Genomic DNA, 24664 nt, shown 5'->3' on the forward strand with positions numbered 1-24664 from the left:
ACTACTTATGTGTTAGTTCCCACTACAGTGGGTATTTCAAGAAGCACATTTTGCCATGTTGACACATACAGACTTACAAGGTTAGAACAATAGCCTACTCAATTCACGGCTGACAATAGATTAATTGAAAAACATAAATAAATAATAGAAGATAACTTCATAATAATGTACATATGTTTTCTTAAGTTCTCTAGTTGAACACGTGGGGGCGGTATCGCTCTGTTTGTTTGATCTTCATCATTACAAAAGAAACAGAAGAAGCTCTACCCGGAAGTGTTGTCGCACAGGGCTGACTGTTCATTCTCTGCAGATCATCCCTCAAAACAAACGTCTTCTTCCCTTATTAATTCAACACGACATGTTAACGCTGTTATGTTGTGTTAAACAAAAATGACTGCGGCTAGCTGCATGATAAACCACGGGAAGACGGAGTGATGGAGACAGCGCAGTTGTATTATCTGTGTAACCGAATCTGAAGCACCATGATCCCTGTGCCTCTGCTGGTGTGTGTGATGGGAGGCTGGTGTGCTGTCTATCTCACCGACACACTATTAAAGGTGAATATATGTCAATGTTACATGGATACATTCATGGATAGTTGTTTCATTAGCCAACCGTGTAATGTTGCAATGTGCCTTTTGTTGCAATGTGGTTTAGGAATAGCTCTACTTTGTTCTCCCCAATCTATTGTATGCTATTATTATGGTTATGTCCACTATAGTAGCTGCAAATGTGTGTGTGGGAAAATGACACGACTAAAATGTAGCTAAGCTATGTAGTTATAGCTTAACCCATTTCAAAATGAATGTTTACCTCCTTAAATTGGCCATTAAAGCCTTTATTGTCAGCAGTAATGGACAAGTTAAATAACGGTAAAACAACAACATGACATAACAAAAAAAAAGTAATACCAAATGTGTTGTCAAATTAACTAGGCCTACAACAAAGAAAGTGGATTAGCAAAAGTATAGACCAACATGTGGATTGTCAATTTGGAGACATTGTGCTTTTTTCTTGTGGAAAAAGTAATAATCTGTCTGCCAATTTTTCATTTTAGTTTTTGAGTTACTCTATTAAAGATTTAAGCAAACCTACAAAAATGTAAAGTTGTAATTAAATTAAGATTATTGGTTGACAAGATTTTACAGTTTTATTGCTATGAAAACAAATATTGCTGCAATGCTAGTACTGGTAACATAACTGCACATATTCAATATTTAAGTGATTCTTTATAGAAATGTGTCTTTATAATAAAAACAGATATTTTCCGATAAATTGTTAGCAGAAATCTTAAAAGTCTCTTACTGTAAATCAATGCTTTTTGATCTTTTGGTTATTGTACTCTTGGATAACATTTTCTACTTTCCCTTCTGCAGTCGTCCGTGAAACATAGGATCAGGTACGAGTCATGGTTGGCCGGTCGAGGACTGATGCTGTCTCCTTTCCATGTGAGATGGCAAACCACCATGTTCAATCGACTGTTTGCGTACTGCGCCCGCATCAACCCCAGAGCCCAATACTTGTGGTAAGGACTTATGTTTCATTATTAAACTGCACTTATCCTAACCTGGTCCTGAATCATTTCTGTATTTTTCTGTATTTTAAAATGAACTCTATATTCATTTATTTTTTCTCATTGGTCCTACTTAAGCAATTTTTTTAATTATTGATTCAGTATAACAGATAATATTTTTGATTACACAAATATACAAACAGAAAGTTAAACAAGTCTAACAGGAGAGGTCAAGAAGCTCTAGCAACATACAATATGCAACAAATATAATTCAGATACAAACTACAAATATTTTATAAAAAATACGCTAAATAGTATACACATAGTACAGTAGGTGATTAGGTATGTGGTCGTTCTTACACAGCTCAATTAACTCTTTAGAAAAGGCACTGGTGTCTTCATCTTCTCATCAATCATATATCCTCCGGTTGGTGCTTATGATGAAAAAATGTACTGAACAAATAGTTTCCCAAATAATTAATGAAATGTCCTCATCAAGCTTTCCAGGGTAAATAGAGTCCTTTTAATAAAAAAGGTTATTCCTAATAAAGTTTCAGAAACTAGTAGCAATGCCAAATTTCGCACCAATTAAGTTTTACTTAGGGGTGGCTCAGCCTTTACTTTTCAAAACTGCTAAAAACTTTCATTTTCACTCATAACATAGTGTTCAGCTATACCTATCACTCAACATAATGTCTGCTGAAGTACTGCAGTGATGATTCTGGTTCATCTTTTCTCATCAGGTAATGGACAAGTGGGCCAGTCTTCCAAAATCCTGATATTATACTGTGCCTCTGTCTCTGTGCAAGCTTTAATTTAGTCATGTATGTACAGATGTAGCACGTCATTTCGGATGCCCCTACCCATGTGGGTCTGCACGGGGTGGGCTCTCGCTGAAAGGAAAACCCCCCGCATGACTTGATACGCCCCCTTGATAAATACATTTAATTATAATAAAACCAGCTGCAATGGATCATGGATCCACCAGGGGGAGCAGTGATTAAAAAGCTGCCACACTGGAACTCATGTGAAATAAAAATAAACAGCTGATAGATCTACAGTAGAGGTATCTGATATAGCGGATATTTGTTAAGATCCATATGTCACGGATAGGATCATATTCTGTGCTAAATAAGAGACATGTAATCATTTACAAAACATCACCATGTTTTTATTTAACAAAATAATGTTGTTTAATCCACGTTGGCGTAAGTACAAAACCATCGCTATGTTTTTTCATCAGGAAATGCAGACTGGCTCAAACAAAAGATTTTTAATCATCATCCTCACGATCATTTAATGTATCATATGTTCGCAGAATTGACATGAAAGCACTAATAAATGTAGTTTAATCCACGTGAGTTTACAAATACAAAATAATCGGTTTGTTTTTATATCACATCCGACGGCTCTCACTACCGATTTTTAATCCTAATTTAATCTTCATCTTCACCACGATCATTTATGTTTATGTTCGCCGAATTGACATGGAAGCACTGACAAATATGAATATACTGTAGTCAACTTCATTAAAACTTTATTAACTTGCCCAAACTCAGTAATTCACTAAAAATAGGTTTATTTGTAATGAAGCCTTGTTATCTCACCATGGGCAAACGGGCTATGATATTATACTATTGTTAATAGTTTACTGTATTATTAGTGTGTAATATTACTGCTATAACAATCACACATTGAGTTCATTGTTGTGCAATGTTAAAATCAGACCCTTTTTTTTTTTAAATAGTCAGAATGAAACGGCAGCTCTCAGGTGATCAGCTGTGTGTTGACACACCTAATGGCCCATCAGCTATGGCCCCCACCCCCCTCTAATGCGGCTTTCACACCAGCGCTTTTCCCTTTCTAGCTCCGAGCGGGAGCTTTTCTGGTTCAGCTCCGGTGTCCTTTTTCTGCTCCCGCTCTGTTCACACCGCCCAGAGCTGCCACTGCTGCGTCATGACCTCACCGTTTACGTGCCTGCTTCATAAAATCCAAACCGCGCGGAAGTCCCTCACATCGACAACAACAACAATGGCCGATTGTATTGAAGCACTGTTCGCTTTGGTTATGCTCTTACGAAACGAAATGGAAGGCATCGGACCACTTTACAAGGGACGACTTTACTTGGAACTAGTGTTGTCACGATACCAACATTTTGGTTTCGATACCGATACCAAGTCAAGAATTGCGATTCCGATTATTTTTCGATACTTTTCTTTTATTATTTTCATGATCAATACAATTGTAGTTTATCTGTTAAGTGTTTTCTTACAACATGGTCTCTTCTTTATACTTGAGTTTATGTGATTTCTTTGATAGTTAACTTTATATTTTATTAATATGTAATAGCACAGTAATATAAATAATTATTGACTAAATGTACATTGCAGATGTTAGCCACATTGGTAAGTTAGCTAAAAAGATAGCCATATTAGACAGTTATCATTGCCATTAATTGCCTCGTCAAACTACGAAAATGTTCGTTTGTCACAAAATAAATTACATTTTTTTGACTTAGATTTGGCTTGAGCATGATGTAATTATGTTATCTATCACATTCGCTAACCTGTCTGTCTTTAAAGGTCCCATGTCATGGCCTTTTCCACTGATCATAATTCCATTGTTGAGGTCTACTAGAATAGATTTATACTGTGCAATTTTCCAAACTCACATTGGTTTCGCATACAGCATCTCTGTAAAGTACTTCAGCAGTATTCACTCTCTCCACTAAAGGGCTCGTTGCAGCTCTTGCCCCCCCCCTCCCTGTGAGCTCAGTGTGCTCCGATTGGTCGGGACCAGTTGTGAATCGCGCTGAGCTCCGTGGAGGTGTGATTTCCTTGTTTAGCGATACACAGCCAAACTCATCCTGAGCACACACAAAGTCACAGCCGAAGTAAAAACAATAAGTGTGGCTTGATATTGAGTAAGAAAAAGGTTGATAAACGCTGTGAGAATGGGTCTGCAGAGAGAATGGGTCTGCAGAGAGAATTTCGCCGCGATCCCAACTGTCTGTTATCAGCCTGCAGCCAGGGAGGAGAAATCAGCAGAGCTGCCTGCACTGAGTGTGTGAGGAAGTCCGTGGATTGGTCAATTTGGACCAATCAGCGGGGGCTTAACGTAACGGCTCCGCGGACGTAACGTAACGGCTCCACGGATTGGTCCATTTCGTTCCGGGGACGACATGACATCATGATGTACCCGGACGAATCAAATGGACAGTGACGTATCTCCAACGAGGCGTTTTGGGGAGGTATTTTCTGTGTTAGAGTTTTACTCGCTACATGGTGTACTTTGAGGGTTTTGACTCTGCACACCGTTTACATGCATAAAAACCTTCATAACACACAAGGGGACAGGGAATAACCGGAAAAGCATGACATGTCACCTTTAAATTCTTTAAACAGCTCTGGATGCCGGTCGGCGAGGTGCTTAGCCAAGTTTGATGTGTTGGCTCCCTTGGTTTGCAGGGATCTAAAACATTTCTTACAGACAGGCCTCATGGTGTCCGTAGGCTTGCCGTCACTGTCAGAGATATAGCTAAAATACTTCCAAATGTCGCTTCTGGCGTCTTTTTTGTCAACAAGCCGAGGCGCAGCGGCAGTTGCACTCCCACTTGCAGCCACTTGCTCCCCGTTTTCTCACATGCTCTGGCAGCTAGCGCGTGCACTAGAGAGGGGAGGCACTTAGAGCGTGCATGAGAGAGGGGAGGGACTGCAGGCACGGCTGCAGTGCAGGGAGTGGAAGCAGAGCTCTGAACACACACGGCTCTTATTAAAACAGCGCTTTCTCACCGGAGTACTTTCCCCCGTCATTCTTAAATTACCGATACTAATGAAACAGAGGAATCGTAATGTTTTTAACGGCAGGGTATCGCGGTACCTTTCATGTATCGGTACACCGTGCAACACTACTTGGAACTTTACAAACATCACATGCGAAATGCAAGACTTCTTTGTGGTCTTCAGCATCGACTTCAACGACGAATCTGCCCCTGCCCCTGCCTCGACGTAAGAGAGACGTAAGCGATGCCGCCTCTTAGCTCCGAAGCTCTTGCCTCTAGACCAGGGGTCTCCAACCTTTCTCCATCTGAGAGCTACTTTGAAAAAATGAAAGTGGCCAAGAGCTACTTGCATCGCATCACTTCCATTTATTCACATAGCAATCATCAGTTGAATTAAGCTACTTTTGTACACGTGTGAAATCAATACCCAAAGCTTATCAAAAATCTTAACTTCACATCAAGGTCCAAGAAAACGAAAATGTCTCACATATTATTATGGCCCACATAATCACTGAAGATTCACATGCATGTCCAAGAAAAAAAGAAAATATTTTCACTTCTTATTATGGCCCACATAGTAAATAAATCACCACCGTACAAGCATCTTATGGCACGTGTAAAATAAGTGCATTCACTATTTTTTACAGTTAGTGAGATGACTGGCACTGCATGGAGTCCACCATACAGGTGTATGCTGGACCCACTTAGGTTCACTCTAATAGTCATTTAAATGTTCATAAGTCAGTCTTGTTCTGCATTTAGACTTAATTCATGTCAGAAAAAGCTGCTTCACAAAGGTATGTAGAGCCAAATAAAGCAGACATGTTCAGTGCTGCTTGGTGAATGTTCTTATAGTTTTCTGGGTCTACAAGGCTCCAGAAATGTTGCGAGTTTTGCTGAGACTTAAGCTGAACATTATTTTGGAGATCTCCACAGGATTGACACTGAACAGTTCAGCCATCTTTTTCTTCTTCTTCTTCTTCATGTTGACATGAAATTATAAACCATAATAAATCAATTTCTAGCCTCCCTATATCTGTGTGTGAAATTGTTCCATCCTCAAAAACAAAAAACAAATGCTTCTGCGGTCTAGCTGCAGCTTCTAGTAGCTACGGTCTTCTGTTAAAAAAAGGACACTGAATGTCTTGAATGTGGCATCACACACATGACTTAAGTCTGAACACAGCAGACAACAGGAGTATTTAGAACAGCATTATAAAAACAAAAATATTGCATGTGGGTGCACACTTACATTCTCTGTCTTACTGTTGCATAAATCCCATGAATGTATCAGAGTAAGTTAGCTTCATCATATCTCAATCAGTGATTAAGTGAATAATAACGTTTCTATCGGGTCACTATCGGCCTGTCGCTCATTATTTTTCAGGGCGGGGTTTGGAGGAACAGAGGAGACGGTGATCGCGGAAGCTTTCTTCCTGCCTTCACAAACTTTACACAAGTATTTATCAACTGAAAATAGCAAGAGGACATTCATACTCTGCAATCCAAGACTTGATTAAATCCTCCAAAAACCTGACATGACGATAACGAATGTTTTTCAAAAACACAAATCCCTCCCTGTGTGTCTCTGAGCCGCAGCGACAGGGGCCTGACGGCCCGTCTACACTACAGGCATAACAAAATCTTGAAGCTGGGCGTGTCTGAAGCTTGGCGATTTTTTGCGACCAACAACCAATCACATGAATCTCCCGCCCCCGACATACAAAGCAATAGCAATGTTAAAACGAAGTAAACTGGATATAAAATCCCCAAACAGGCGAAAACCTACCAGTTTCACCCACTGTCTCTGCCACCTCCCTCCATGCCTGGTTCCTCCGGTTTGTATTCCGGTAAATAGTTCTGGTCGGAAAGAACCGGGTGATTTGCTACCGTAATTTCTTGTTTGGAATATGAGGAAATGAACTGCGGTCTGGCTCTCCCAGCTTGCACGCGGTTTGATTGGCTAGCGCTTGTACTGGCGGGAATTGCAAAAACGGGATTTGATTGGCTGACGCCAGCTTCGAGCAAGCATCGAGCCTCAAAAGTTGAACATTGTTCAACTTTTGACGCCGATAGACGCTCGCGATGCTTGCAACGCCTTGCCATGCTACCCACAATGCAGTTCGGCGAAGTTTGAAAATAGCCTACGTCACCCCATTCAAATGAATGGGCGAAGCGTTGAAAGCATTTTTTGACGCCTGTAGTGTAGACGGGCCGTCCAGAGCGGGTCATTCTGCTGTTGGTTCTGGACTGGTGTTGCTGGAGAAAGCAGACTGCTCCGTGTGTGGTGTCGCTGTGCCGCTGTCACGTCTGTTCCTTGATCACTGCGTCACCAACCAATATTCGTGTGACGGAAACAATTCTAAAATAAAAAAACTTTATTGTCCAGCAGCGGCCGAAAAATCAAGAAGCAACCTTACTACGCTACAATCGATAATCGAGTGGCGAGCTACTGAAAAGCTGCCCGCGAGCTACCGCTAGCTTGCGATCGACGTGTTGGAGACCCCTGCTCTAGACCGACCATTTTTTGGAGCTGGAAGTGAACCGGATTCCGGAGCTAAGAGGCGGCGCCTCTGCGGTGTGAACAGGAAAAAATGGTACTTTTCAGGCTCCAGCTCCGAGCCGGAGCTGAAAACGCGTTGTTGTGAAAGGGGCATGAGTGACATGCTGTCTTTGTGTATTGCAACCAGGGAGAGCAGTGATGGACGCTGCCACAATGAAACTCATATGAAATAAACAGCTGATTCCTCACATACACAGTAGCCTGTTGTTTCTATGCATAAAATAGTGAGAAACATGCCTCTGGTTAATTATTATATGACTTATTTTCTTCATAAAAGCTGGTGGGTTGAAAGCAATATAGAGGCGAAGTCCCTCCCTTTCCGGGGTAGCTCCATGGGACCTTATTTCTGAAAAATTATGTATTGAAGTCAATGGGGAGAGAAAGATTTTCGATTCCCTTTGAATTGTGCCACGAATTACACATATGATGTTTGTCAATTTAAAAGATAATTTTGCAAGTAAACAAAAATAAAATGTGTCGTAAAACTGTGAAGTAACACTTTTTTTTGTGTGAAACCGCTCAATGAACTACATCTCGCACCACACACCAAGACGGCCGTCATGTTGGCACATTTCACTTCTTTCTTTCAGAATGAGGTGAAAAGTATTAAACGAGGTGAAAATCACTACAAGTCTCGGCATGTTGAGAGCTGTACATACACCAAAGGGGAGTTATGGCGCATTTCCACTACAGCGCGGAGCTCGCTTTAAGCGTGCGGGGTCCGTTTTTGGTTGCATTTCCACTTAGCGTAGTACCGGCTAGGGGTGGGAGATATTGAAAAATATAATATCACGATATTTTTCAAGCAGTATCACACGACGATAGACGATATTTATCACGATATTTTTTCATGTCGGTTATTATGGTTATTTTTCAAGTTACTTAACAGTACAACCACCTACAAGGTAACAAAAACTAAAATAAAAAAGAGTAACAGACCAAAATACCATTTCAAGCTGGTTTTATTTCTGCAATGAATCCCTGAATGAACAATTCAACAGGAATTTTGATATGGCTTCCTCAGTGTTCAAGTAGGTAGGCCTACACCCTACAACACTGGTTTCTTCACCAAGTAAAGTGCACTCTCTTGCTAAATAAAATAAAATATTCAAGGCACAATTTCTCAGTATAAAAATTCACTTTCTGTTTTAGGTAGCACTAGCAGTGATGTAACATCAATAAACATGTGTAACTCAAGGCATATGCTCGAACGGGAGCTGCAATGATGTTGCGCACTATCCGTGCTGAGTGTGCTGACTTTTCGTACAATGTCCCACTGTCTGGCTACCTGCATAAAGTCAAGTGCTCGGCGCAGTTGTGGCGAAATGTCGCTCCTCTGTTTTCATTTAAACAGCTCCTTATATCCGTTAGCGCAGCTAGCTAGCACCAGATGCTAACAACAACAATGCACGTAAGGTCTCTCTCTCGCTCGCTCGGGCCACACATACACACACCCTCCCGGTCCTCCCGATGGCCAGTCGGTGCCTGCCGGTGAGCGTGGAAGTGTGGTCTGCCACAAGAGGGCGGCAGGAGCGGGGCTGTCAGCATCAGCTTGTAGATGGTATTTTAAACTCGATGCGCTCTGAAACTACGGGGCGGCCGAGGAAAAAAAATACACATGCGTTAATCGCGTTAAAATAATTAGTTAACGCGTTATTAACGCGTTAACTTGACAGCCCTATTAATAATACAACACATTACTGTATAATACGTGATAATGTATGAGTTGATTTACTTCGATCTACTGTACTGTGTACACCACAACAATATTACAAAAAATATACTGCACATTAAAGAAAATTATTGTAAAGGTAAAAGTATGAGCATAAATAAAAATAAGTGTAAACATTTACATTATTATTATGATTATTTAATATATAAAGACTATATATTATTGAATTACAATTAAGATAATAAGATTAGATATACTTTATTTGATCTAAAATATTTAGGTTTTTTCGTTTTAGTAGCCTGTGAAAACCATAACAAATAAGTAGGGTTGGGTACCGAGAACCGGTTCCGGTTCGGAACCGGTTCCAACCTTTCGATTCCAACGGCATAATTTAGAAATGTGAATTTCGGTTCTGCTTTTCGATGCCTGAGGAAATGTTTCTCGCCGCTCTCCGTAGCCTACTGCAGTGGTTCCCAAACTTTTTGTGCAAGTAGGACAAGTAAAAATCTTAAGGCACACCTGTTGTGCAAAATAGCCCTTATAACACGTGTTATCACTCATATCATGTAAAATATCTGTAAATGTGCATAATTATTTACTAATGCCAAATAAAATGTGACAAAGACAACTATATTACTCATGAAATATTTATTAATGAAATATTTCAGAAATTAATTTGAAACGTTATCAAATTAGGCTTCATCAAAGCAGCAACACACTCATTTAAACCAGACAGGTCACAAAATAAAAAATGAGGCAAAGGAAACTGTCAATGCAAGGAAGCTGCACTGCATGGTCCTGAACTACAAATTATAAATGTAACATTTCAGCAATCAGCATTGAAACATGTGCTATTGTAAATATTTTGCCGATTTACAAATGAGTGAGATACATGTGCCTGTCGGGGTGCGCAGATTTTTTTAATCCTTGGTGGCACTGAGGAGAGGGCCACTCGCAAGTCCTGTTCAACAGAGAGCCGTGACCTCCTGTTGTTCTTCATGTAAACCAGAGTAGAGAACGCCAACTCCAGAGAAAATGCAATATATTACATATTACTTTAAAAAAAAAAAAAAAGTAATATATTACACTACTTTGTTACTATCTACATAAAGTAACTCGTTACTTTACTCGCCGAGCACGTACAAACTGCGCATGCGTGAGTGGCAATAACTTTCCTTACCAGCAGGCGGCGGTAGTGTGTATTTGTCATTCAAAACAGGCAACAACCGGAAGACAGAGAAGAAGAACAGACTACGTGATATAAACAAACAACAAATAGCGTGTGCGGTAGCTTCACCTTAGCATGTGTTCTTTGCAGGTGTTTGTTGAGGTTTGACGTGGTGTTTACAGCAGTGGATAACAGCTTCTGGCCTGGACACAGTTTGCACCTCACCGTCACATTCCTGTCTATTCTTCGGACAAACTCAAAATAATGGGCATACCTCCACCCCTCGAAAGTTATCGCTGACTCAGCCATGTTTATGCACGTGGAGATGTGGACGCGCAAGTCGCGCAGATTACGTACATATAAACGTACAAAGTACTGATATAGTAAATGAAAAAATAATTATTTTTGTGTAGTTGTAGGCTTATATTGCAATAATAACGTATGGTTGTCACAAAATCCCACGGCACACCCGGACTTGCCTCACGGCACACCAGTGTGCCGCGGCACACTGTTTGGGAACCACTGGCCTACTGTATGACTGCGGCGGGGCGGGAAATGTAGCGTTGTACCTACACTTCGTACAGTGTAACCTGAGACCAGGGCCGGTGTAGGTACCAGATGTGTTCGGGGTACCAGATGTGTTCGGGTGTATTTCCGTCGCATCAGTCATCCGTTATATCCGTCAGAGGGTCCTTCTCACTTCGGTTAAATGGATTCCTTGCGTCCCTCACTTGCGTCGTTTCCCTGCGACTAGTCCCTCCCTCCAGGGAAGCATGGAGGGATGCAAGGAAACCACGAGAAGCAGGGAAATTAGTTTTAAGAGCAATGGGACGTCCTTTCCTCCGGAGCGTCACGTGAAGCGACGTCCGTTTGTGATGAGAAGGCAGATATGCTTGTTTTTCTCAACAAGAACTTAATACAAATGTTTACCCTGCCCCTCAAAGAATCGGAATTGAGAACCGTTAAGAACCGGAATCGAAAAGTAGAATCGGAATCGGAATCAGAATCGTGGAAATTCAAACGATACCCAACCCTACAAATAAGTGATTAAATGCTCTTCAGCAAACACAACTGCAGAGCTGCAAACATTGAAGACCTAAGTTCACCCAGTTGTCTTTGTGTATTTGTGAATGAAGCACCATCTCATGGTTAAATCCTGTAATTGAACAAATGGGGAAATTTGGCAACGCCCTCTAGCAATTTGGCAACGCCCCCAGCCACTGGGACCGCTGGGTTTTTGGTTGGAATCCGCTGGGTGGAGTCCTATCTAGAGTGCTACATCTGTATAGGGCAGGGGTGCCCAACCAGTCGATCGCGATCGACAGATTCCCAGTCGATCGCGAGATGTGTCTAAAAATAGAACAATATTCTGTTTTATCGTTAATGTCCTATAACATAATCTTCCAGAATAATGCACTTGAACGCATCAAAGCTTTGTGATTGGCCGGCGTGACCCCATGTGTCGGGGTGTGGTTGGTGGGCAGTGAGCTGACGTTGTCCGTGTTAACAGGAGTGACAGTCCGCACACACACAAGACCGCATTTATGGCAGAAGCAAAAAAGCCCAAAATATATAATTTTCACTCCGAGTGGGAGGATGATTATTTTTGTATCTATTCCAATTCAAAGTCCATCTGTCTCATCTGCAATGCGAGCGTGGCTTTATCGAATAAGGGTAATTTAGGAGCGGCATTTCAAAACAGTGCACAAACGCTACGAGACGGAATTCCCTCTTAATTCTGCCCTACGCTCCCAAAAGGTGAGGGACCTGAAAGGACAGCTAAATGCACAGCAGTCCATTTTCACCCGGCCCAACAACAAGAGCAAGGCTCCTACCATAGCATCTTATCGTGTCAGTCACAATATTGCGAAACACATGAAGTCTTTCAAAGACGGCGAAGTTGTGAAAGAAGCATTCCTGGAGGCTGCCGACGCGCTTTTTGGGGACAGTAAAAATAACAGTAGCATTTCAACAGGTTTTTGATTTAATAAAAACTCAAGTTAGATACCGTTATTAATCAGCTGTAAGTTTTAGTTTGTTTGAACTTATTCATTATAATTATTGTTCACAATGGTATAAGAATGCAAACTTAAATTGATTATAGTCTATTATCAATTCAGGTTAAGAAACTAGTGTTGCTTGCATCCTATTTTAAAGGCATTCATTTTTATACTCTACTAAAATGCAACAAAAAAAGGGTTTGATTCTATTAATGTTGTCTTTTTATTGCACTTTGGCAGCAGATTCCTGTGTAGCTTCAGATCTGAGTTGTCTTATTAGTTAGCCTAATTTATACTTTTGTAGCAACACTATTTTTATATAATGGCAAAGAAAGGGTTCAGTGTCTTTTCTTTTTTCCCTGTGTCATATGTGGCAGTACTGTTCAATGTTTCTTGAAAACATCACCCACTGTAGTATGTGAAGTGTGAATAAACTCCAACTCTGTATCAATAACACTGTTGTGTAACTTCAGTTAAATACTTGTATGTGTGTAGATTAGAAAGAGGTAAAATAAAGGATCTGCAGTATTTTATGAAGTATTAATCGTACAAAGGTCAGTTTTATACAAGTAGAAGTGTGTATTTACCATAGACTGGTATTTACCTGGTAGTAGGCTGTCAGTAATGGCTACGCCTCTCTATTTGGACTGGTAGATCTCGGCAGACTGGCAACTTTAAAAGTAGCTCTTGGTTCAAAAAAGGTTGGGAACCCCTGGTATAGGGTCACAAAGTTTGACCAAATCATAATGATTGAGCACTATTCCATCCTTTATATTCTTCCCAGGTTCAACAGTGGTCTGGTATTTGGTGTCGTGGCCATGGTGGGATCAGTGGTGCTGCTGATCAGGACGCTGCAGCAGACCCTTGCTCAGATGACCTCAGACAACCCCCGGATGGGGAATCAGCAGACCCTGCAGGTGGTGGTATGTACAGACTGAACCTGTAAAGCAGTGTGGATCTATTTTCAGGCTACAGGGTCTAACTGGAGCTCAGAGCGTTAAATATCCTTGAAAGTTCCTACAAAGCCTTTGATTTTAAAATGATAGCGTGAAGAATGCCCCCAATTATGACAAGGGCTCTTATTTAGCACATTTCTCATGTTCACTTTTATTTCATTTCAAACAGCCATGCATTCATGTGAGCACAGCCCCCAGTGGACCTCTGTATTCATGGGAAGCTATTAGTTGGCCATTTATAAACGAGTACTCAGCCTGGAGTTAATGCAGCACACTGCCAGGGGGAGAAGAAAAATGCAGACCACACAGAAAACCACAGCATCAGCACAACTTGAAACATTACATTTTAAGAACAAAAAAGAGTAGGAAGAAAGATTTTAATACATCTTGGTATTAAGAACATTGTGTTTATTTTACAAATGTGTAGCCTAGATACAGTATGTTACATATCATAGTTTAATAAAGTATCCTCCTAAAAAGGGATTAAAATAATTTTGAACTTTTCTTAGCATCAAAGAGGAAAAACAATGATTCACTCTGAGGAGACTGTTGGCGTTCATGTTTTGTCTCTCTATAAGTCATAATTGTGTGTTTCTTTTCTCATGCCCGTGTCTCTAGGTCCCCGGTATCAATCTGCCAACCAGTCAGCTGGCCTACTTTTTCATGGCCCTGCTGCTCAGCGGAGTCATACATGAGCTTGGCCACGCTGTGGCAGCATTGAGGTAAAACACACACATACACACACACACACACATATACACACACACACACACACACACACACACACACACACACACACACACACACACACACACACACACACACACACACACACACACACACACACACACTTCTCCCTAAAATATGGGCCTTTTATTGAAATTCAATTTTTTTATTCATGCTGCACATGCATTTTTCTTTGTACAAATACACACAGTTATCATCGTGCGGCGTGCGCACATGCATTTTATGTTGTACAGATACAATATGTTACCATGTCAACCGGTAAACCAAATCCAATAGACATTAGATAGAAAAAAGTTTATGTTAAATTAATTGAATAAATGAATTAATTCAATCGATACTCACTGAACTTGTCCAAATATTTGTGTTTCATTATGAGCTCTTTAGCATCTGATCAAATACTGTTGCCCATTAAAAGATGGCTTTTACTAGTTTTTTATTTAATAATAACAATAATAATAATAATAGGCAACAAGTAACATAGAATAGTTTATATTGTGAAATAACCAATACTGCTCTAACCTTGGCAGAAGATAGTTTGTTCATTTTGGATCAAATATGTTTTCAATGCCTTTTGATGTGCTCTCCTTCCCTTCTGGAACTGTTTTAATGTGTCATATTTTTTCTAGGGAGCAAGTGCGAGTAAACGGCTTCGGCATTTTTGTGTTTGTCGTTTATCCCGGTGCGTTTGTGGACCTCTTCACAACGCACCTCAACATCATATCGCCTGTTCAGCAACTCCGCATCTTCTGTGCCGGTAAGACTCCACACATTAATGTTTTGATCATTCCTTATGGCAGGAAGTTATTTTGCCAGCTATTAATGCAGCGTTTCTCAAAGTGTGGGGCGCGCCCCACTGGTGGGGCGCAGAGATGTGATAGGTGGGACGCGATAAACGGGAGATTTTTTTTTTTTTATTTAAAAAAAAAATAGGTTTTGGACCTCAGGCCGGAATCGAACCTGGGTCCTCGCGGGCGGTAGTGGATTATGACAGCCGGAGACTCGCAACGGCGGTGGAATTTCACAGCACCACTGTACCGGACCTGCCGGAGCCGCCAGAACCTCGCAACGACGGGTGTTTGCGGATGCGGTACCGGCGCAGCGGCGCTGTGAAAGTCCACGGCCCACCTATGCCACACAGACACAACAGCGTTGCAGTCAGGAAGAAAAGCAATGTGGAGCGGCACCTCACCACTTCATAAGGAGTTTAACCGTGACACTTTCTCGAAATCCCATTTGTGTCCCCACAAATAGGCCTATGTTTATTATTATCTTTTAACGCAAGCCATCATCGCCACGGAGGAGCACACAGCCTCTGAGAGAGAGAGAGAGAGAGAGAGAGAGAGAGAAGAGAGAGAGAAGAGAGAGACGCAGAGAGAGAACGACGGAGATGGAGAAGAGAGAGAGAGAGAGAAGGAGAGAGATGAGAAGAGAGAGAGAGAAGACGAGAGCTCTCCTCTCTTCTCTCGCTCTCCTCTCCTCTCTGCCTCCTCTCTCTCTCTCATTCCTCCCTCTCTCTCTCTCTCTTCCTCTCTCTTCTCCTCTCTTCTCTATCTCTCTCTCTCTCGTCTCCTCTCCTCTCTCCTCTCTCCTCTCTCCTCTCTCATCTCTCGCGTCTCTGCTCTCTCTCTCTCTCTCTGCTTCTCTCTCTCTCTCTCTGCGTCCTCGCTCTCCTCTTCTCCTTCGTCTCCTCTGTCTCTCTCTCTCTCGCTACTCTACATTGCATTGCCCGTTTCCCTTATCAGCTCCCTTTCAGAGTGTTGAGAGATTTATCCATAATTCATGGATGCACCAGATTGATGCACATTTAACTTCACATTTAAAAAAAATCATACATTTTCTTTTCACTGCAAACGGGTCCCACAGACCCAAACATAACACAAAGGTTTAAAGGTATAGCATTTATAATAATTTGTGTTAAATAAATGTGCTAAATATATCACTGCAAAAAAACTGAAAAAGAGGAGTAAAAGTAAGCTCACAAAAATGTGTAATTTTTTTGAAAAGTATTGCTCTCATCCTAACATAAAGGTTGGAGACCCCTGTTATAGGACGATACATTTGACCATTTTAAGCTTGGCCTACCATTTTATTGGAGCGGCGAGGAACAGGTGGGGCTTGAAAAGGCCCACCTGTTCAAAGTGGGGAATGCCAGAAAAAGTTTGAGAACCACTGTATTAATGCCTGTAATAATCACAATTATTACAGGCATAATTTAATTTAATTCTCATTTCTGTAAGTGAAGGTTGCTCTGAGGTCAGTAAGTTCTGAGCAGCTGCTTCACATCAACTCATCATTCCGCTCTGCAATTAAGGAAATTAGATTTTAATTGATTGGCGGAGTTGGCAGTTATTCACGCATGAATAAGACTAATAGTGAAAGGCTGATTATTTTTCAATGCAGTCTGGCCAAGAAGAATATTGCAAGCTTTGAAAAGGATATAGGCCACAATACACTTCAAAGCAGCAACAATAGGCTTGTATGAGTTTATTCAATAATCTGATAAAAGATCAGAGAAAAGAAAGGGATGGTTCATTTTTTTCAGCTAACTTTTCTTCTGATTTATGTCAGTTGTGCTGTTGCTTATAACTTATGAGGGTTTTTATAGGGGTGCACAATCTGGCAAAAAACGACTTCTAATTATTTAAACTGATATTACAGTTGTGATGTGATTCCTGACACTAGAGGGAATGATCAAGTTGAAATAGTATTTTTATTATCACTGGAAAACCCCCCCCCAAAATGATCATGGTGTCATCATCATGTTTTGTTTATTAGGTGTGTAGAAAACCATTTCTAGGCGAAAGCTAACTAAAAGCATGAATTTTGATGCACTAGTCCACATTGGGATATCAAAACATTAATGAATCACTATTTATATTATTGTTTTACACATGCATATTAGGTTTATGCCTACAATGATAGTACAAATGTTCATGAACATCAGTTAAGTGTTGTGTGGAATACAAATAATTGCTTCTTAATAGCATACTCATCAGTTCACTCCTGACATCCTCAATGCTCCTTGTCATTTTATTTGTCACAAAACATCAGTGGTATTCCTGCAAAAAAAGCAGCATGGATGTCAAGATGATTTGTTTATCATATGCTACTGCCTCTATGCTGCTTACAAGCCTTTAGAGGGCAGCGAAGAGCTATTCTAAAATCATCTGTATCTTTTACTAGATACACATTTCCTCCAGACTTTTCTTTTGTTTATGTGACAAGAATATAACTTGAGTGGTGACTGCAGGCACAAAACTGAGACTTCCTATCAAGTCATACCAGAGAATGACAAAGGGGGGGGAGTGGTGACATAACAGCATGCTGAGTTTATTTTTCTCTCTCTCTCTATCTTCACAGCGGAGCTCTATCTGCCCTCAGGGGGTTCTCCAGAGGTGTGGACTCGAGTCACCAATTTGATGACTTGAGACTCGACTTGACAAAATCACAAAACACTTGGACTTGAACACCAATGACTCGGGACTTGACTTGGACTTGAGCCTTCTGACTTGAGGTGACTTGATCATTTAATTCAGAGGTCTCCAACACGCCGATCGCGAGATGCCGCTAGAAGAGCAGACTCCCGTTGGGGAGAGCAGCCGCTCCTACTCTTGCTGAGAATCCTTGCAGGCAGGGGCGGGTCTTTATTTAGCTTGGGCCACCATGCGGCCAATCATATGCGAGGACACACTAGGATCATACCATTATGTGAAAGAAGGGTGGGGGGCACAGCAGGTGTAGTGGTATAGGCCAGCTAAACAGAGCGACGGGGAGACGGATTTAAATGCAAGCGCGTCGGAAAAAGTCAAGAAATTAGCGAAAACCGAAAAAAGAAGCAGCATCTGGCTGCATTTCAATGATATTAGAGAAAGCAAAGCTGAGTGCAGGATTTGTAAAATGAAAATAACCTTTTTTGGTTACCTTTTTTTTGGTAACCACTCAGGATTTATTGTCAGAGGTGGGAGAAGTTCAGATCTTGTACTTGAGTAAAAGTACCATAGTGTAGGAATACTCGGTTACAATAAAAAGTCCTGCATTCAAAATGTTACAAGTAAAAGTACAAAAGTATTAGCATCAAAATATACTTAAAGTACCACCTGCAGAGTGTAGAGGAAACTTCTGTGTACATCACAAGTCCAAGAGTCAGAGGTTCTGACTTCATGGTAGAGTTGCCACGTCAATTCTGGAGAGCCTCTCTCTTGCCAGCCCATCTAACTGGTTTCGCAGAGAGTAAACAACATATTTGAGAAGATAGCCTAAACAGTGTGGGAACACTGAGCTACTTGCGTCGGACACTTATGACCTCGAAGATTTCACCTTGGAGTCCACAAATACAGAGAAGGAAGTGTCCCAGTGTACCCACAACACAGACCATCTGTGACCCAGTATTGACCGGTCACAGAATGGGAACAATAACATTATTGGCTAAGCAGCCTGTGTCCTTAAAAAAGGTAAACAGACATCAAGGTTTGTCCTGTATGTCACATCTTGGCGTCTATGACAATTATTTCCATAACACAGAGGGATCTAGATTCAGGTGCTCTTTTCCCCATAGAGACTGCCTCGCTGCACATTATCCCTTGCATAAAGATAGATTGTGGGTCCTTTATAACATGTTGTACACAGTGGAAATAAACATTCTGGTTACCTCAACATGAGGGATCTTATACATTAAACTCCTTCTGAATCAAACCGTCACGGTAGCCTTACCTTACCGATCCCTCTTAAATTAGAAAAAAAACGTCACTTTACCAGCAGAGAGAAAATGGATTATTAAATTATTAATGTGACTAATAAAGAGCGGTTTGATTATTAAGTATTATTCTGTTGATCGATGTCATTACATTTGGTGAAAAGCACATAATGACTTGTTTATGACTCGTTTTGTCAAAGTTTAGGACTTGGACTTGACTTGAACTTGCCCATCCTGACTTGAGACTTGACTCGGACTTGAGCGCAAAGACTTGAGACTTGACTCGGACTTGAGCGCAAAGACTTGAGACTTGACTCGGACTTGCAAAACAATGACTTGGTCCCACCTCTGGGGTTCTCCTTTAACATGTTTATGTTGTATTCCTGTAGAGATCGATGATGCAACTTTAATAGTTTGTTTACTGTATGAAATCAATATAGAAAACATATACGCAGCCTTTAAGCGTGACTTTTAAAACATGCTGGGATCTTTTTTTCCCAAGAGAAAGGAATTTTCTAAAGCTATCTTCAGCTATTAATTTTCTCCTGACTTTGTGTAGCCGGTTGCTTCATGCTGCTGTCTTCATGTTTGATTGATGGCTTTGCATGTTTATGTGTGTAAGGCCTAAACGTTGTGTCTTGACCTCATCAAGCAATGAGACATTTCCTCAAGCGGTTTTGGGACACTGAATGCGTATATATATATATATATATATATATATATATATAATATGTAATTAAGATGGTATAGACGGCTATTTTTAGTGAGCAGCGGTCACTGTTTTGCCACGACATCCTCCTGTCAAAATATGTGCAGAACATGTAAACAGGACTATAGTTACAACTGTGGTGCGAGGGTGACTTTTCATTCAATTCAATCTTTTGGAAGGGTATTTTGATTGCGTTTTTAAGGTTATATTTACGGTTATATGATAATACATTTAGTTTTTCATTACTGCACATATTTAGATGCTACTGCTATATTTTACTATATATATATATTTTTTTTTAATGTTATTATAGTTTTCTTCAAATAGTTTCCTATCTGTGTTTTAATTTTGGTTTTAATTGTATGTATGCACCACAACACAAAGTGAAATGCACCTACCTGGTAATACACCCGTTTCTAATTCTGATTCTGATTTGAGAAGTTAAAATCCTTTGTATGCTCCTCCGACTTAAGGGGATTTCAGGACTATTTTTTAGTAACTGTAAATATATGTAAAAGTAAAAATGTTTCTGTTTTTCTTTCTAGGAGTGTGGCACAACTTTGTCCTCTGTTTGGCAGCATTAGCCTTCCTCTTCCTGTTGCCCATTTTCCTGTTTCCCGTGTATTCCACCGGTGGGGGGGCGCTGGTCAGTGAGGTCGTCCAGGTCAGTGCAGCCGGTTTTTATTGCGTTATTAAACGTTTTATTCTTTTTGTTGGCCTCTTGTTGACAAAAAATGTAACCTAGTGAGTCTCCTTTACATTTACTCCTTAAGTAACATTATATATCAGATTGGTCTTTGTGCAACCATCTATAATAATCATTACTGTTTGCCAGCACTAAGTCACTGCTTCTCTGTAGCATGTTTTCCAATGTTCCAGTAATTAATAGCTGTTATTTATGTGGGTGGAATTGGTGGGGCGTTAGGGTTAATTACTTTTGAAATCATTGCCCCTTGCAGATCCATTCAGTCAGTAATTCACACAGCCATACTAGCAGGAGATATTTGGTTGGTATTGCTCAAGCATTCATTGGCAAAGGAAAGTGTATTGGTCAATCCCTTCTCTACATTGTTTTTTCGAGTATTGCAGGACATAAAAACATCCATCTACTTTTTTTTTTTACCCTTCTCCATTTGAACCAAATGTGATATCTGGCTGTGTCTTTCAACCAGGGCGCTGCAGCGGATGGTCCCCGAGGTCTGTCAGTTGGGGACATAGTGGTCGGGCTGGAGGACTGTCCAGTCAAGGGGGTGGAGGACTGGAGCAGCTGCCTGTCTCACCTCTCTCACTCCCCACAGACTGGATACTGTGTCCCGAGCAGCAGCCTGCAGCCCAGCTGGGCCCACGGACGAGGTAAGTGTGCTGTTTCTGCACCCATATAACCCTTTTCCACCAAACCGGTTCCAGGGCCGGTTCTGGGCTAGAGCCTGATTAAGCGGTTTTCGGTGCTTAGAGTCTCTAAGCACCGAAAAGGTTTTTAGCTGGCCCCACTCGGTTGCCCGGCAAGAACCAATAACCAATACTTCACGCTTACGTCGGAGGGGGGCGAGATTAACCTGAGCAATAACAGTTCATGGCGAGTACGGCAAATACAAGTTGTACCAAGCAATAGCGCTGAGCACAACAACCCAATTGTTGTTGTTGTGAGCGGCGTTGGGGAGAAAATCTGCAACGTAAACGGTGATATCATGACGCAGCCCCAGTCGGGCTCTGGGCAGTGGAAACACAACTGGGGCTAAAAAGAAGAACCGGTTCTGAACCAGAAAAGCACAAGCACGGAGCTAAAACTGGAACTGGTTTGGTGGAAAAGGGGCAAAAGGTTCTACCAAAGTACTTAACTCAATGAAGAGGAGGCACAGTGCTTCTGGAATTAACATCTATTGGAGTTAAAAGAACTTCCTGTGTTGTGCCAAATTGGGCAATTTAGCTGCCATGTAGGGCTGCAACAAACGACTAATTTGATAATCGATTAATCTATCGATTAATGAAACAATTAATCGACTATTCTGACTATTATGCCTTGCACAATTTCTCAAACACTCTTATTTATCAACTTTTAGATTTAGCTTGAGGCATTTGGAAACTAACAATGAAGACAATAAAGATGAATACTTGATTCAAAAATAAAATATATTATTAAATTAACTAAACACATTTTGAACAAAATTAACATTGCTTTTTGTTTAAATTAAATAAATAATATTTCACATCAAAAGAAACAACAGTGTTTTAACAAATCGTATTAAATAATCTGATAGAACTGTAAACAGAATAGCTGAAATTTTAACAAAATAAATAACTCAGTTTCCTCTAATCATTAACCCATGTTTGTATCATGTAGTTATCTCCATGTGTTGCTGCTAGCATACATAACACCTGACGTGGAAACGTTACTCGTGGATGGGGCTACAGAGCTGCTAGAAAGACAGTCGAACCCGGTGCATTCCTCCGTCTGAATGTGGAGCACTTTTGCTAAATGTTTAGACAAATTACTCGTGTTACCGCCCTTACATGCTAAACTCTTATTGCACTTTTGGTAACGAGGATTGTCCACATCGAGACGGGTAAAGTTTAACCACACCTCGGAGCGCGTTCTGTGTTGCTGCATGTAGCAGCCGCGTGTGTGTAAACTGCCCCGCCCCCTCGCACACAGACGGGGGAGAGAGATCTCGTCTGATCGAAAATACATCATAGACGCATTTGTTTGTCTTTTTGCATATTATAAAAATGAGTTGGCGACACTAAGACTGCGATATAATGTTTTTGTAGCAATAATACATGATATATATTTTTTAAATGTCTCCAGTACCGATAAAAAGACCAATAACGTTGGAGCTTAACGGCGCGTAAAACACACATGATGACGTCACCAACGAATCGACGACTGAATTAGTTGGCAACTAATTTGGTAATCGATTAAGTCGATTAGTTGTTGCACCCCTACTGCCATGACATCCCAAGGTCGTTTCATCTATATGGTACTGACTAAATATGAATTGTATCAAATTAAATATGTAGAGAGGAGTTTGTACAGCATCCGAAAAGGTGAGAAATCCCCCAAAATTGCATGTGAAATTCTAAATCGACAACTTCCTAATGAGTTATTGTTACACCTCTTTTTCAGTCTTCATGTCTCTACTTTTCATTTGCCTGCAAGGTTACCAAGTTTGTTGAAAGTTTTTTTTCGTTAAAAAGATGTTAATCAGCATTCCTTCTTCAACTTTTCACGCCCAAGGACCACATCCCTAAAATATTAGCTTCTTAAGCCCCTCAAAACTGTGATTCATTTAGTGATTTAATAATATTTTTTATTATTTCAATACTATCCTATGGACACTGTCATGCTCAGATAATTTGTCTCCTGCCTAAACATGTATCATTTTTGTAGTTAGAAAAAATCTCAGTGTACTGAATAATAATGTAACAAGGTCAAACCCACAGAGCAGCAGCGGGAGCTGTGATTGACCAGCTGTTAGCTGAAGTCATGTGTGAGGTCAGAGATCAACAGCTGGCCAATCAGAGCTCCTGTTGTTTCTTTGTGGCCTTAATAATTTCAAGTGGCACACATTAGAGGTCATATTTTAGCGAGAAATGGCAAAAATGTCTTTTGATAGTGCCATAATTGAACCTAAAATGTATTGATAAATTGATTAGTCAATCCATGGATTATTAATCTACAACTGTTTTGATCATGAATTACCATTTCAGTAATTTCCCAGCCAGAATGCCAAATATAAACATTGTATAAATCAAACAATTCATCAAAATCATAATTGCAGTTTAATCGTAAAAGTAAATCACTCTCAATTCCATTCTTACATTCTTTTTAATCAAGGGCTTTAATAAATGCAGCATTTCACACTGTCCCTTCAACGTTCCATCAGAAAAACCTTTACTACAGCAAGTGCTAAATCTAAATCCTTTCTGGGGCTATATTTAACTTGTAAATCAACTTCCCTGTTTTTTGATAATGTTTATGTTACTGCTGTCTTACCAATGGATTAAGCTGCTCACTATTTTAATTTGCACATTAGTTTGTGTGAGTACGCAGTCAGTCCCTAATGATGTGTGAGGAGTCAACAGGATAATCACTGTTGTCATGTAGTGTATGATACTCTGTCCAGGTCTAATTGTCTCGTGCTAGTAGATTCGTCAACTGAGAATCAGAAAAACAACAACTCTTTGACATCCATCTTCTGTTAAGTATAATCAAGCAGTCTCTGTTCTTCATTTATTTCCCCCCCCCCCCTTTTTTGTTCTAGCCTTTAAGCGTTTGGATGGAACGTTTGACTGCTGCAGCAACAACAGCCTGACAGATCTCTGCTTCTCCTACATTAAACCACAGGGCAAGAATAGCAAAGAGAGAGAGGTGACATACACATGATTCACTTACTTCTATTTCCATTCCACTTTGTAGCCATGTTAGTTTAATGTACAAAAAAACAATACAATATGAGTATACACAAAATCGATTTTTACCATTATATTATTAAATAATAAAAATATAATCTTTATACTACAGTGTCATTTTTAATAGATTCCTTTTAATTTACTTGCATTGTGAATCATAGTGCACATATTGCGTGTTGGCTGGATAATATGACACATTTTGTTTGCCCATTACCTAATTTTACAGGACAACCCCTCATAAATACGCATCAGAAGTGCGACATTAAAAAGGTTTATCATGAATAAAGATATGTAAAAAATAAAACAAGATAGTACATACATTGTCTAGAGACAAAGGGATGAAGTGTATGCACCAGCAATGAAAAACAAGAAAGCCAACAACAGCTGTTAATCCCTACTGACTTCTCCTATAATTACATTTACTTATATACTTAACTTGCACATATTTATAT

At 40.4% G+C, this 24664-nt stretch overlaps 1 protein-coding gene across 1 annotated transcript in view; it reads left to right on the top strand.

Annotated features, from left to right (window-relative positions):
* Positions 1 to 261: 261 nt before the first annotated feature.
* The window catches only part of mbtps2 (membrane-bound transcription factor peptidase, site 2), a 38805-nt gene continuing 14402 nt past the window's right edge, over positions 262 to 24664 (top strand). The window contains exons 1-8 of the mRNA XM_034214136.1: positions 262 to 557; positions 1377 to 1525; positions 13482 to 13620; positions 14272 to 14375; positions 15027 to 15154; positions 20348 to 20466; positions 20975 to 21155; positions 24065 to 24171. Coding sequence (XP_034070027.1) covers positions 483 to 557; positions 1377 to 1525; positions 13482 to 13620; positions 14272 to 14375; positions 15027 to 15154; positions 20348 to 20466; positions 20975 to 21155; positions 24065 to 24171 — 1002 coding nt within the window. The 5' untranslated portion in view covers positions 262 to 482. The remainder of the gene's footprint in view (positions 558 to 1376; positions 1526 to 13481; positions 13621 to 14271; positions 14376 to 15026; positions 15155 to 20347; positions 20467 to 20974; positions 21156 to 24064; positions 24172 to 24664) is intronic.

Source organism: Gymnodraco acuticeps, unplaced genomic scaffold, assembly GCF_902827175.1.
Source record: "Gymnodraco acuticeps unplaced genomic scaffold, fGymAcu1.1, whole genome shotgun sequence".
Taxonomy (NCBI): Eukaryota; Metazoa; Chordata; class Actinopteri; order Perciformes; family Bathydraconidae; genus Gymnodraco; species Gymnodraco acuticeps.